Raw genomic sequence first — 15,002 nt, 5'->3', positions numbered from 1 at the left:
AGATTGTTCAGTTTGCTGTTGGGAAACGGAAAAAAAAATTCACAAGCTTTTTCCTTCAAAGGTTTGTACAATATGACTTTGCTGATGTGCAGCACAAGAGCTAGGCTTCTCTGATCGGCAGACTTGCATGTTAGCACATTTATTCTAAGCACTGTGGCTGTATTATTATGTCTCTGTTTATGTCACTGTACAGAAACTATTTTTGAAGAGAAATCTCTTTATCGTTCAATATGCAAGAAGGTCTGGAACATGAACATCAAAACGTCCATTTGATTACAGTGGCAAAACTCCATCCACCCTGCCCCCGTGACCCTGCACAGATAAGCAGGTACAGATTATAGATGGATGGATCCTCTCTTCTCCTACGCAGTGCTGTTGTGTATTAGGTATCTACATAAGCTCCTGGGTATGAGTGTGTGTTTGTAAGATTGTTTGTCCTGTGTGCCTCTCTGTTGCCCTTGGATAGGCTGGCGTCCTGCCCACTGTGTAACTTGCCTCTCTCCCCATGGCCGCTGAAGAGAGACACCAGCCCCTCTGCAAGGATAAGCTGGAATAGACAGTGATGGATGGATGGTCGGTCTATAAATAAGGAGACACCAATTGATTAAACGTCTTATAGATGATTTCAGGACATTGTTACAAGGAATTGCCCATAAATTATGACTGATGGTTGTAATCTTATGATAACATAACTAGGTGACCTTTGGCTCTCAGCCACCAGATATTTCCAAAACAGATTGCTTAATCGAAGAATTTTGCACATCTGTCAACGTTGAAGGTAAACAAAGTGGCAATTATACCAGAAGTTATTATTGTTATTAATGCCATTTTGGGCTGTTTTCTCTTTACTCCACAAATATATTAAACTCTACAATTAATGTATTATGTATATGTGAGAAAAACACACAAAGCAGATCCCATTACATTACTATGTGTTTCTTCAAGTTTGTGACAGACTCTTCATGTGCACAAGTACAAAAGAAACAAAACCCTAAAATCATAATGGGGTCGACTGTCATTTCACTACAAATAGCATGAAAAAATGAACTATGGAAGGGTTGGTTTTTTATTTATTAGGTCTTTTTTGTAGAAAGGATTAAAAAATAAATAATAAGTACTATACTATAAATACACGGCTATGCTCAGGTGTGTTTTTTTGTTGTTGTTGGGTCTTTTTCATGTCTGTCCTCTTTCCATTAGTGGGGCATCTGTTCCCAGAGGAGCTCAGCTTTGAAATCAGCTCATTCACAGATCCAGCTGCAGATTTTTAGGAAACAAACATTTCGCACTTTAGAGAGGAAGATTTGTGCCTGAAAAGGTTCCTCAGGTAGTGATAGTCTTTTTGTTTTTTTCTTAAAGACAGTTAAAATAATTGAAAAGGGAAATAAATGAAAGGAAGTGAAAGGAAGAGAGAAAAGTGGACAAAATAGCATGAAGCACAAACTAGAAATCCAACTGACAGAGTGTATGTTTGTCAGAATTTGAGAGGCTGCTGTCACTCTCTTTCCAGAAACAGTGACACTTAGACAGGCAGCAATTTGAGAGATGCCCTCAGCTTAAATCCTTCTTCTCTGGGTGTTGCTAAAACATCTTGATTCACTTCAATAAAGATGGCTTTATAGTTGCTCTGAAAATATTGGTCATTCTTTATAATCCTGGTATAAAACCTGTCTGTGATCTAAAAAATGTGGACCTGCATTTTTCTACAGTTGCAGTTGTGACTTGTTGTTACAAGTTATGTGTAAGTTAATTTGCATTTGAATGGCAGTAGACTTTGGATTTAAGTATCCAAACCCATTTCAGAGCTATCCCAGAGTGAAACAAATATTTTATGCTAAATTGTTGTATGTGATTGTTTATTTGTTATTATTGCTTACAACTGGTGGTGGTATACATTTTTTGATTCAGTTTTTAATACAGATAGGTTAAGAACAGTTTTTAAATGTGTGAAAATCTTCTACAATAATTGTTTACTTATTCTATTTTAAAGAAATATAGAAAATACTCAGTCATAAAATGTATCTATTTAGACTTACTGCTTTAGCCTTCCTGGATAAAGTTCCACTTCTTCTATTGGAAGCTTCAATTCAATATCCTCTCCTTGTTCAATATCTTCCTTTTCTTCTAACTTCCCTTACAGAGCAACCTTCCCTGCAGAGATTTGATCAAACAAAACTGCAGGTCAAAACACTTTAATTTATTAATGGAAACAGTGCAGTCTTTCCTGAACTAATAAATGATGGAATGACATAAACAGAGCATTTAGACTGTTTACTGAAATGTTCTGCGGAACTGAAAAATACCAACCATTATGCCAGTCTTAACACTGATATTTTCTGTTTTTTTTTTTTTTTTAATATTTACCCAACAGAAAGTGCAGTTTGTGAGAGAACCACTCAATATATCTGCTGCTGTTTAAATGGTTTAAAGTCATCGTCCAAAAAAACAGCACCTCTAAAGACATAAGATTTATCAACTCCCAGCTGGAAAACCATCTGTTAAACTCCTGCTGTAGATTTTTTTTCAACACATTAACATCAGTTTAGGCCTAGGAATTGGACAGCTACAAACCTGCACCCACTTTGATATTGCAACACTTTGATGTCTGTAGCAGATGTTGCCTATTCTTATCTCATCTGTCAAGAAGCCGTTTTTATTGGTGTTTGTCAGCTTCAAAAATCTCTTCTGTGAAACGTACCGACAAAAAAGATTTACAGAACAGCTGGGGAAGTGGTGGACCACAGGCAAACATCTGCACTGTGTTCACCAGACCAACCAGCAAGTTAATGTTGAAGTTTCATTTGTGCATGAATTTTATGATTTAGCAATATTACTTATGTACTGAACCATCTTTTAAATTAGGTGCAATAAAATTAAGTTTAAATGCATTAAATTTGTGGCTGAAATGAGACAAAATGACCAAAGGTTTGAGGTGTATACACCTGCAATTTATTTTCAGTGTATGTCTAAAACATTTTAACACAGTTTTACAGTTATTACTGGACAATTTGTAAGTTTGAGGGTTTTTAGTAGAGTAGGCGGTTTTATGTTGTTTTAAACAAAGCAGTATTTCTGATAATGTGAATAAAACACACTCCCAGCAAAGACTTACGTATTGCATTAAGCTGTCATGACACAAAGACAAAACACTAAGCAGATGCTGAAACTGTCCTGTTCATCATCAGAGATAAATACATGGTATTTAGAAAAACTAATCTCTCAACTTCTTTTCTTTCAGTGTAATAGCCAACTGTCTAAACCACCTTGGATCTCATTTCCTGAGCTCCAAGATGAACATGTATGAAATAAGGATAGCACCTCAGTGAATATTTCATTTTTCACTGCATGCCATGAAGCTGGTAGTCCCCAGAGAACACTAAGATGCATAGAAATGGAATTCAATAGTGAATTCAATTTTCTGATCAGACATTTCCTGAAGCCATCAGCACCAGAATTGTAATATACAAAAAGGCACCAAGTACATTTCAGCCCAAACAATCAAAACCTCAAAGACCTCAACCCTGGAAATTACTGTGAAAAATCGTTTTCAGGCAGACCTCAAAGCAGCGTCTCTCTGAAAGGTTCAGCACCAAACCGTTTTCTTTGTATCTTTCTTGCACAGCCATAAATTGAAGACTTGCTGCAATGACATTAAACAATTTCTCTTTCATCTTGTCCAGGATGTCCCGCCAAATTTTGAGTCATGTGGTGCATCATCTGAGCATCACAAAATAAACTTTAGATTTCAAAGATGCCTTCATGGGCAGTGGATGGTGTGTTAGATAAAGCAATTGGTTTAAACATTAAAGAGCTTCCCTTCCTTATATAAACCTGATGTTTTCAAAAAAGATTGGAGAAAAAGTTCAAAAAGGTTATGCCAGTCTTCTTACAATTTACCAAAAATTTCACATGTTTCCCTTCGGTGCTGCAAACCAGAAAATTTTTCACAATAACTACATATAATTTCACTCAATGTGTCAATTTACTGTCTAAATATTTCAAAATTAAATGTCAAAAAAAATAAGTTGTAAATGCATTTAAAAATAAAAGCAAACAAATTAATAAATAATTTAACTACTTTATATTTACTGAAGTTAAAGTCAATCAAGAACAAACTTGCTCTTTGAATTTTCCTTATCAAAATGATTTAAACATCAACTTTATCAATGTTTATCTCTTAAACATTACAATCTGAAATCTCATTAAACAATGACTATCCACATTTTTTATGCTCACAGGGAAATAATCCCTACTTCCCCTTTTAGGTTTACCTGAGCAAATCCAATTGCATCTGTTGTCAGATAAACGTCCTGACACAGTGGCCTTATCGTATGAGGAGATACAACAAGGGGTTTTAAATAGCATTCCATGAAACTATTCCAGCTCATATGTCTCATTCTGGAGATGTAGGTGTCCAGTTTTGGATAAAAATACAAAGTGAAGATTAAGAAGAACTTTCCCTACTATGTTGATTCAAAGGTTGTGCTATGTGTCAAAAACTGTGCATTTTGTGTCTGTTACATGTGAATTCCATCCCATTTGTGTTTTAGCATCTTTAAGTGTGGTGCTGCGCTGTTTTATAGATTTTTAAAAACATGCTGCCATCACAAACTGAGGGGAGCCTCTGAAGGCTCTGCCAACCAATATCTTCCCTGTCAGACCGCTGCTTTATCTGATGATCCAGGAGCAAGTGAAGCAGCGCTGAAAGTCAGCCCACTGAGTAGAAATATCACTTGATAATAACAGATCAGACCCCCTATTCTATCAGACATGACCTTACAATTTATGGTGCAGAAAATGCATGGGTTGCACCTGAGATACGTCCTAGTCAGACAAAGATTATGGCCTTGCTTTGCTGTCAGCTATAAAAGCAAATGAAGGGGTAGGAGTGAACGTGTAATTCTTCCTGCCACAGTTGAGGTGCCTTTGAGAAATACTGAAACAAAATAGTAATTGTCCTAATGGAGTTGTTTAGATGCAAACGGCAGAAGATTGTTTATTCCCAAGAGGCCATATGAGAAGCAATCCAGAAAAAAAATATTACCTCAGCAGAAACAAGATACCATGGAGCCAACACATGAATTTATATTATCTAAACAAATACCATTCTGAGCAGCTCTAGGTACACATGTTAGTCACATCCTCTATCCTATCACGTAGTTTCAACAGCTTGGGGGGCAATGCAAGTGGGTAACTGAATGATACTAACACACATAAAACAATACATTAGATGACTGTAACTAAAATGTGGAAAAGCTGACTAAATGCACAGATCACAGCATTTGTGAATAAACACATTATTGTGTAAAAATAAAGTGAACTACTTCCTGACAAATATGAAGTCTTGATTAAGGAATCATGTACTGTACTTCTTAAATTAACAAATTAAAAAGAGAGAAATTATTGCAAAACTATGGTTCCACACTCTCCACCTCGCTTCCTGTGCCACAGTCTGATTTGGAAACAAAAGTCGCCTCTCCTCAGCCTGATCTTTCAGTCACAGTTCTGCTTTACCAGCACAGAAAACTCCTATTGTGGAGGATGTTTGAACTTTCCTGTCTGAAGAAGCAAAATGTGAGAAAAGTCAGGTGTCACACATTCGTACAAGCTGCGTCCAAGTGATGGTTTTCTAACTAACCCAAGCTAAAACCGGCAGGTCTGCTAAAACAGAAGATAACTGAAACAACACAAACTGGAGAAAAATAAATTCTGATGAAAGTTTGTCACATGAGACAACACGAATTAAAGAGCACCTTAGACTAGCATTGAATAGTTTTCTATAGCAAGTTTATTTTTTCATAGTTTTGCCATTTTATGAAGACTGACACCATATGGAGTAATGGAGGAACTTTTTTCCATGCTAAATGCTATGCAACATTAAAGCAGTGGCCTCAGCCACCCTAATGTAGAAAAGCTGACTATTTACTGTAATCATTACCTTCAAAATAAATAAAACAGATTTGAGTAATTCTACAATTTTAGTACCAATGACTGTAATCTAAATAACAAACTGAACACATATGCTGTATAATGTAGGTGACACTTTTTATGCCACATTTATATTGAGGAAATTCTTCCAATATTCTCCATGTTCAAAGTCAGTCTTATCATAAACCTAAAAGAAAAGAAAGAAAAAAAAACCTTTCCCTTCCTAAAATTTTGTTCAGTATGAATTATCATATTTACAGGCAGGTACAGCAGCCTAATTCAATTCCGACATGATAGTTTTTCTTTATTTCACTCTGAGTTACTTTAATATTTGGATAATCAAGGTCATAAAAACTCCCAAGACATCTGAGAAGGAATGTTCACCAACATTATGAAACTGTCTGGAATACAGAGAGCTGAAACCAATCCTTTACCTACACGGGAACCTGGAGCCACTCCATCAATCTGAGAGCTGCTCTCAACTAAATTCAGAAACCAACTCATCACGTCGAGGTGCACCTAGTCTCCCCAAAATGAAGTCGTTGTGGCTCACATTCATCACACCCTAACAAAGTTGATCACAAGAAGTCCTCCGTTCAATGTGAATGCACAAACTCATCACTTCAGCTGACTGGTAGCTCCATGAAATATATGAGAGACATCCATTCATATTAGCATCCCACCCACTGAAATGACATCCCTCACTTTTTCTACTACACCAATGGATTTCTGACTTTCCTTGGAGTGCATGTATTGTAGGGAAGTGTATTTAAATTCATTACTTTAAAATTTCAAATTAGTTATCCTTTAATTGATACTGATGACATTTTCATCAAATACAAATTAACTCCCACGATTGCAATGATCAACAGATGCGACAAGAATACTACATAAGGAACAAATATGAAAAAAAGCAAAACATAACCGAAGCCGTCTGCTTTCGCTTATTGTGACATAAAATGAAGAGATACATAAGCGCAAATGGGACAGACTTGCAAGAGGAGCAATTCAGATGGTTAAAATCCAAATGAACAAAAAAGGCATTTCATAATAACTCGCAAAAAATAAAATGAGTATTATGTAAGAATTTTAATGGATAGACGAACAGAAAGTTTTGCATAACTGAAATAGAAGGAAAAGATGCACAGATAGATAAATGATTTTAATATACTCACAAATATAAGAAACAAACATTTGCATTCATCCCAAGTAATTCTACTGATTATAAATAAATTTGAGATCCCATTAAAGGCCACATAATTATCATATAGAGACCATCTACATGCGACAGCCTCATAAGCCTCACAGATTTAGGATAAATTTGTGTTGTGGAAAGATAACTTTGGACATTACTGTGAACATGCTGTCTATGCTGTGGGTTTGGTTGAATCATACTGTGGAAATCTTCTTTTTTTTTACTTAGGCAACGAGTGGGAAGCTTATCAGAGTAGGAAGATGGATAGATTGAATTGGAAATGCAAATTGAAAAGGAGAAAATTGATAAGTTGTGTTTACGTTGCTTCTTATACACAAAATGTATTTTTGGTTTACAATCATTTTTACCAAGACTGTTTTCTGTTTCCAGCTTTTAAAGTGTTTCAGTCCATCACATATTTATTCTTTCATTGATTGAAATACAAGGATGCATATAAATACGAATACTTGAAAACAACTGACATTTTAAACTAAAAGAAAGAATAAAAATGTCGAGACTTAGATATTATTGTATAAACCATGTCCTTGCCCTTGTTATGTCAATACAAGCATATCCAGAGGAGGACAAAGCAAAGTTATTCTGTACTTTTATATGTGTGTTTTGTTCACATATTTCTGAAATCAGAAATTCATTGTCAATACACAATAGTAAGTTAAAAGGTCAATTCAGCCAATAATAAACATAAGATGAGAAATGTTATTTTGAACATTTAAAATAAGCTTATAGACTATTTGAAACTTGGTACTGACTTTGTCTGAAAGTCTGTTCTTTCAGACAAACCTTTTATTATTCCTATGAAACAAATTCAACCCCATTGTCAAAAAGCATATAGTCAGTTACTAGACTACATGCCAGTGCAAGAAAATTGGACAACATATCCAAGCTTCACCCTGGAGTCAAAAACCCATTTACTGTCTATTCAGTTTATTTTTTATATTAGATTCACAACAAAAACTCAAGTGAAAATATCACCTTTATAGACATTGGTCTGTACATTTGTCAAACTTTCTTGTTAGCATTAATTGTGGGTTTGATGAAGGCTATATAAAGTTAATTCTGAATTACATCTTGAGAGTGTTTCACTGTAATTTGACAGTTTGTACATTACTGTAGGTTTTATATTAGGCAGGTTTGAACATTGTGAACTTCAAGTTCTTCAATCTACCTGTGACACATTGAAAATAACCTGCTCATTCAACTTAAAGTTATTGATGTAATTCATCCTTCTGGATTGCATGATTGTGTGAAGGGACTCAGTCATGAAGGGAACCTGTTATGATTGCTATAACAAGCTTGTATATTTTACTGAGTATCTAGTTTTGCCTTTCTGAGACAGACTGAGTAGATTTCTGACCAAGATAAGAAGCCCAAAGAAGATTTACTGGTCTTTTGCATTTCAAGGATGCCATAGCTATCAAGGTATTCTGAGCACGTAACCTAATAGAAGACCCTGAGGCGGACTCAAAACATGATGGAAGGATTAAATATTTCATCTGGCCTGGAAACACCGCAGAATCTGCAAGAAAATTGCTAGAGTTTGACAAAAGGGCATCAAGCCTAGAGGTTTGTTTTAGCTGGACTACATAGATGAATCAGTCTTTTTAAAATGTAATTTCTTGGATTATCTTGTTCAATTCTGCAAGAAAATCTAAACTATTTGAAACTTGGTACTGATCAGGAAGTTGTTGGAGGTGCTGTGCGAGAAGCAGCAGACAATATTAACTGAAGGTCAGGCAGGCTCTAAAGAAATTACCATTAAGGGAGCAATATTAATTTGGATCTTTTTTTTATTTTTTTACATTGTTATAAAGAGATTTACTTAGCATTATAAGCTCTGAAATTACTTTTTATCCCTAATTATAAGTTTAAAATGCTGACAACCAAAATGACTTATAGGTTTTAGTTATTTATGCTGTAATTCAGTATTTTTAGACTTTAACATTATTATTAGTTTCTAATATTTGACATGTTTTGTCCAGAATGTTCATAGATGACCACATTTTGTTGATTAGATCCAATAGCTTTAATTCAGCAGTGGCAGATGGCCAAAAATGCCTCCTTTTGCCAGTGTGAACCTCGACAGTGAGCGAGGAGGTGATTGGAAAACAAAAGAAAAGAATGAATATACTTTGGCTGTGACTGATTTAGACCTGGGGCATTTGGAAAGAAAAGAAAAGAGAAACTGAGATGAATACAAAGTTTCGAAATCAAACGCCCTCACAAAAAACTATGGCCAAATAACAGCTTAACCAGACTCTTGCAGGACAAAGAATGGTCAAGCGAGGCAAAAAATGAGGGAGAAGGAAAGTCAGGAAGAGATAATAGAGTGAACAGTAAAGACACAAACTAATTTCAGCTGACAGTCAAGGACACAGTAACAGGAAACGGGAAGGTAGAAAAGGATTATTAAGAGATCTAACTATATTACCAGAAAATCTCAGCACTGTAAGCCCAGTAAGAGAAACAGCAATGAAAAGTCTAGCACGCTATAAGCTTTGCTCCTTGAAATGTAATGTCTGACTCAGGACACCACCAGCCAGGTATTTTCATGGAAAACAAAGACTTGGGCTCTTATTATAATACTTTTGTGCTTCAAACGCTCCAGAGGAAACTATCTGATCTGCTCATTTGGCTGAGAATCAAATGCTTAAAGCAGCAGATACAGAACAGAAAGGCGTGACCCTGAAAGAAAAAAAAAACAAACAAATGGAAACAAAAAATTGCTTTTGGCATTTTTTTATTCAACGCCCACTTATACATTTCAGCCCAAAAAAAACTATCAGTGTGCTATGACTCAATCTGGGTATATGGTGATATTTTTGTAAAGCTATTTTGTCGGCTTTAAGGATGGTAAAAGCAAACTGCACATGGTTCATTCAGTGTTCAGACTCAGAAACCATTCCCTAAGTACAGTCAGGTATCAAATGGAATTTTTTTAAATGCAACAAAGGTACAAATAAAAACTTAATTTAAAGTAATGTCAGAATATTTGACTGCAAAAATAAATACAAATTTTGCACATGAATATTTACGCATTACATTTTAGGGAAGCAAACTGTTTATAATGTTTATAATGTTCTTTGACCTCTTTGCTACATAATGTTAAACTTATTATAATTGGACTCTACATCATTACGATTCTTTAAGGCAGCCAACAATAATAATAACAATATAAAAGTAGTAGAAACATAAAATAACCTTTAGTCATCTAGGGGACCAAAGGATTTGTATTCTAAATTGATTTCATTTATGAAGTAATCTGCATCTGAGAAACATCTTGAATATTTATTGAGTCTTTGCTTGACTAACCCTCATTTGCTTTTGTTTTGTTTATTTTAAACCAATTTTTTTCACATTGTTTGTTTGTGCAATCTGGCACATCTCTCCAATTGTAAAATTGTCTGCTGAAGAAAAAATAAACAAAGCTGGGCCATTAGTGTAACCAAGCATGACTGAGAGGAGAGACTGAAGTTACGAGGAGGAACTGGGGAAAGAGCGATCTCTGAGAGGGCTGTTTTTTCTTGGGCGTTGCATGAAAACATCAGAATTAAATCTGAAAAGGCCACCGATCCAGCGCTCACGGGAGCACGCAAAAAGCACAAAGAGTGAACCAGGCTGAATGAGATTTGCTCTTCATTGAGGAGGAGTCATAATTCTCTGTCACAGTTACATTACGGGTCTAATCCCACCATTTTACCAGTCATGAGAGATTTTTAGTGATTACAGGGGATCACTGTATCTAAATGTCAGCCAGTAATGATTTTAATTCGCTAAACAAGTTTCTGATCCGATGGATGTGCATAATTGCTTTGTTCCATTTGCCTGTTTCCCTCCCCAGCACACCCGAATACGTTCACGGCCAAATGAGCATTACCACGCTCCAGAGATCAGATCTAGACTTTCAATCTATGGTATGGATGGAGTTTACAGAATCGACTGTTGGTCTGTGCTGGTGTGTTGATTTGGGACACGTGCTGCTTACTAATCCCTCTAAAGCTTCAGCCAGGTTAATCTTGCTGTAAACAATGTGTCTCTAAGCTGGACTGCAGTCTGATCTTATCTGTATAATGTGTGCGAGTGTGTACCTGTGTGCATTTGTGTTATCAGATGTTTACACCCTGATAAACCCGCTGTTGTCCTGCAAAACAAATTTACAAACGTGACCATAATCACACATGGTCACAGCTGGCGAATCATTAGCCACACTCTGCAAATAATATTGTGGATGCTTTGGGGATCATCGCAGAAGTGGTATGGATGCATTGGGTCAAACTTTGCAACCCATTATTTTCGCCAACAGGCAATAGCATGTCTTGGGCTGCCACAGATAATGCAGTCCTCTGTGAGCATCACTCAATAATTTATTTCAGTGTGAATAATAAACAGCGACAAAAGCTTGGTGTGATACTTAAATCTTTTGTTTGATTGTTTAGGTTTTGTTCATTTTTACAGTTGAGACAGAAAATAAAGAAAATCTTAAACTCCAAAAATCTACCAAATGTTAACCAAGCAAAGCCACAACTCAAGTGAATGATTCCTTTGTGAGTTATTTTTGGAGTGGCTCAAAAATATTGTCAAATAACTATTTGACAATAAAAACAGTCAAATAATAGCTTTCTTTGATCGAACCAGTAGTGTGAATGATTTGCAATGATTCTCATAGCAAATCATTGCAATGATTTCATCTCATCCTACTTTATATGCAGGCTTTCTGACAGAAATCTACTTGATGTTTTCCAAGTTAAATGATTGAAATGGCTTACAGGACTGAAAGAAGTGGCTTTATTTTCTGACAAATTCAGCTACAAATGATTTTCCCACTTGGGGTCAATCAATTCTGTGCACCTGGAAATGATTGACCGTGTCATGAATGGCTGTATATTTTACAAAGATTGTCTGCTTCTTCTCATGAAAGCATTTTATTTAACTTTGGCTGTGATTAGTTGATTGGTTGACTGACTAGTCTATAGCTTATTGCACTTATGGTGTAGATAACACAATCTTTGCTATGACATTTTGTTCAATGTCATGTCTAAAGTGAGTTAATATGTCAAACTACAAACTGCATATAAAGTGTTCAAATCTATTTGAAAGTGCTGTATCTCATTTGTCTTTGGATTTTTGTGAAATTTTTGCAATTATATAGGGTGTGGTTGCTCTTATCTAATAACCAAATTCCACTAAAACTCCACTCTGCACTCCTAGGTTAGGCATTAGACTACAGAACACATGTACTTCAGCCAGGTGCATTCAAAGCTTTCTGGAGACCAGAGAACTGAACTCACTGGTTCAGGTGGGAGCTTTGATTTGTAAATCCAGCTTTGTCTTTAAAGCCACTTGAGATGAAAGCCAAGGAAACATACTGAAGCCGAAATTTTAGGCCATCCGGGGCGCTTCTGGCCCAGCTCAATATGGGTCATTGTGTGGGTAACATTTTGTGTCTTTTGTAATGAATCCTGGGGCATTAATCAAAATCAACCCTGCTTCGCATAAATCAACAGAGGGGACACAACCGAACAGTGAAGTGTGTTCAAGTGAGCAGGGTGAATTATAATCATCCCTCTAATGAGAACCATTTTTCATCTGTGAGCTGTTTGTGTAAGGCAACCTCTATGTGTACATTTAGATAAGAGAGGGGTTGTGCATGCATGGTGTGAACATAAGCCTGTCATATATGAGAGTGTTTTTAATGAACAGTGTGCTTCACAGTTACTTAGGATTGAAGAAGCAATAATAGAATGCTCTTGCAAGCAGCTGAGTAGACTAAGATGACTCGGAGGGATTACTAATGAGACACAGAATTAAAATTTAGAGTTATGACTTCTCCTGTCTCATAACTTTAAAGTATTGTCACCTTATAAGTGAATTGCTGTTTTAATACGGCAGAGCTCTTAATATTAATCCTTAATTTATGCAATTTACAGGCAGTATACTTTTAAGTGGTAATAATTGACAGTTTAACTTTTTATGTGAAAACTGCTAATTTGCTTGTACATTTCAGAAACCAACCAGTGTTTTTGAACAATCTGTGATCAATGCAGAATCATTCAGCATATGTTTATGATGTGGTTTTCCTGCTTCTCTCGCTCTAAAGTTATCCTGAACCCTAAAGACCACCAACACATTTCTCCTTTTGTTTTTAGCAAAAAGAAAAATAGAGATATAAATAAATCTAAAATGGTGTTATGAGTAGTTACTTTCCAGTGACTCGGTTCTAATTACACATTTATTTTCAAACTCATTCCAGAGGCTTTTAAAAATAATTCAGCACTGATGTAGAAACTTGACTCAGACACCAACTTTCATTTCCAGTTTGGATGTAAGCAATAGACACAATGGAGGTGCCATTGCTGTCTCTAATTAATTTCTCGTGCATTAAGGTGTCAATTGCTTTCCTTCCTTCAGTCAAGCAACCTCCAAAATGTGTGCATAGAAAATTTTGGAGCTTATACACCTGCACTTGCACAAGTGGGCCTGTAATGTTACACAATAAAGTTGAAAAATGTTTCAAATTTACCACCATTGCAACCATCGCTATTGCATCCTGTGTGTTGGGTTTCAGTCCAGGTGGCGGACACATTCACTTTCTGTTTTTTTTCACTCCTCTTGTTTTAAGCCAATTACAATCAGTTCTGCTACATGCAACACCAGAGAGTACCTATAGCCCCACCTTTTCATGCCCTGCTTTTTAGCATAGACATGCTAACAAGCAAAAGAAAGTTTCTTCAATTTACATTTTAGCTTTTTTTTAGCACAGGTGACCTAATGCCACCCTGGACAAAAAGTTATGGAACTCATGTTGGAAACTGCCACTGTTTATTAGGTTTTAATAATCTATTTAAGAAGCAGATGCCTTAGCAATTTCCTCTCTTTGTATCAACATATCACGTGGTTTCTCACAGTAATGATAAAAACAAATTTGAAACAAATGTTTTTTCCTTCATCGGGCTCAATATTCTGCTTTCAGAACCAAAACGGACACAGTGGGCATGTATCACAAGCTAGTATGGTAATTTCTGTCTGAGTTAATTTCCCTGGAGTTTCTGCATTAGTGCCACTGGCTTTCTTAATGGACATTAAGACTTCACTGCCGCTTCCAAATGAAATGCCACTGACATTCTGCCCTAGGAAGCTACAAGACTTTGTGGAATGGAATTAAAGCAGTATGACCATATGCTCCATCAAGCTGTGGACCTCTGCTGGGAAAGTGACAACGTGTGACTCTAATGAGGCACAAAGAAGCAAGAAATGATCCGAAAACAATCAAACTGTGAAGTTTTGCTCTGAAGTTTTAAGGACCTGTCTCTGAGGAATTAGTATCTGTTTAATCAGAATCTTATCTTTGGAAAATAAGAGGAAAAATGCAAGTATATGAGAAGATAAGTTAGACCCGCAGGGCTTTGCAAGCATCAGGAAAACTTGTTGAACCTTTGTCACATTAGAATGCAGAACAGATGTGGAAGGAAAAGGATATAGTTTCAAAGGGTTTTGCAAAAAACAAATTCCAAGGTCTGCCATTAGCATTCATTTTCTAATTCAATTGGCTCAACCTGAAAAGTGACTTTAAATAAGAGGTCATTGATGAGATAGTTTCACAACAACACCCACAAAGTCATGGTGAGGAAAATGTTTGTTAAAAGCTTTCACACTGATGTAAACAGGGCATCATGTGAAATTAGTCTTTGATCCCAATGTGAAGGGGACAAGATCAAAAACTTAATTTATTCAAAAAATAAAACCAGCTTAACAGCAGAAAACAGCTTTTGCTCACCCCAAGCTGTTTAACACGATGCCCTGAAATAATTTGCTCGAGGGGAGAGAAGTTTGTCAGCAGATTGTGAAACAGCATGTGACCTGC

The 15,002-nt window shown here is 36.1% G+C and overlaps 1 protein-coding gene and 1 long non-coding RNA gene across 6 annotated transcripts in view; one reads left to right on the top strand and one right to left on the bottom strand.

Moving 5' to 3' along the window:
• LOC129373565 (uncharacterized) overlaps window positions 1-15,002 on the top strand; it is a 55,981-nt gene that overhangs the window by 26,865 nt on the left and 14,114 nt on the right. The gene's annotated exons all lie outside the window — the stretch shown is intronic.
• Window positions 1-15,002, bottom strand: part of kctd16b (potassium channel tetramerization domain containing 16b) — an 84,105-nt gene that overhangs the window by 55,333 nt on the left and 13,770 nt on the right. For 3 of the 5 annotated variants that reach the window (XR_008607378.1, XR_008607379.1, XR_008607380.1), the window contains 2 exons: window positions 2,037-2,151; window positions 379-579 (listed from right to left, as the gene is read on the bottom strand). The exons of 1 other annotated variant lie outside the window; for it this stretch is intronic. Coding sequence is in view for 1 of the 4 variants with exons in the window: in XM_055051569.1 (XP_054907544.1) it covers window positions 2,135-2,151 (17 nt within the window). In the remaining 3 variants the exon portion in view is untranslated. Of the gene's footprint in view, window positions 1-378; window positions 580-2,036; window positions 2,152-15,002 lie in introns of those variants that run through there. One more of the 5 variants, XM_055051569.1, reaches the window with a different exon arrangement.

This window comes from Poeciliopsis prolifica, unplaced genomic scaffold, assembly GCF_027474105.1.
Source record: "Poeciliopsis prolifica strain line A6 unplaced genomic scaffold, Auburn_PproV2 SCAFFOLD033, whole genome shotgun sequence".
NCBI lineage: Eukaryota > Metazoa > Chordata > Actinopteri > Cyprinodontiformes > Poeciliidae > Poeciliopsis > Poeciliopsis prolifica.
The sequence above is the reverse complement of the archived record's forward strand: the minus strand, read 5'-3'. Positions and strand labels throughout refer to the sequence as shown.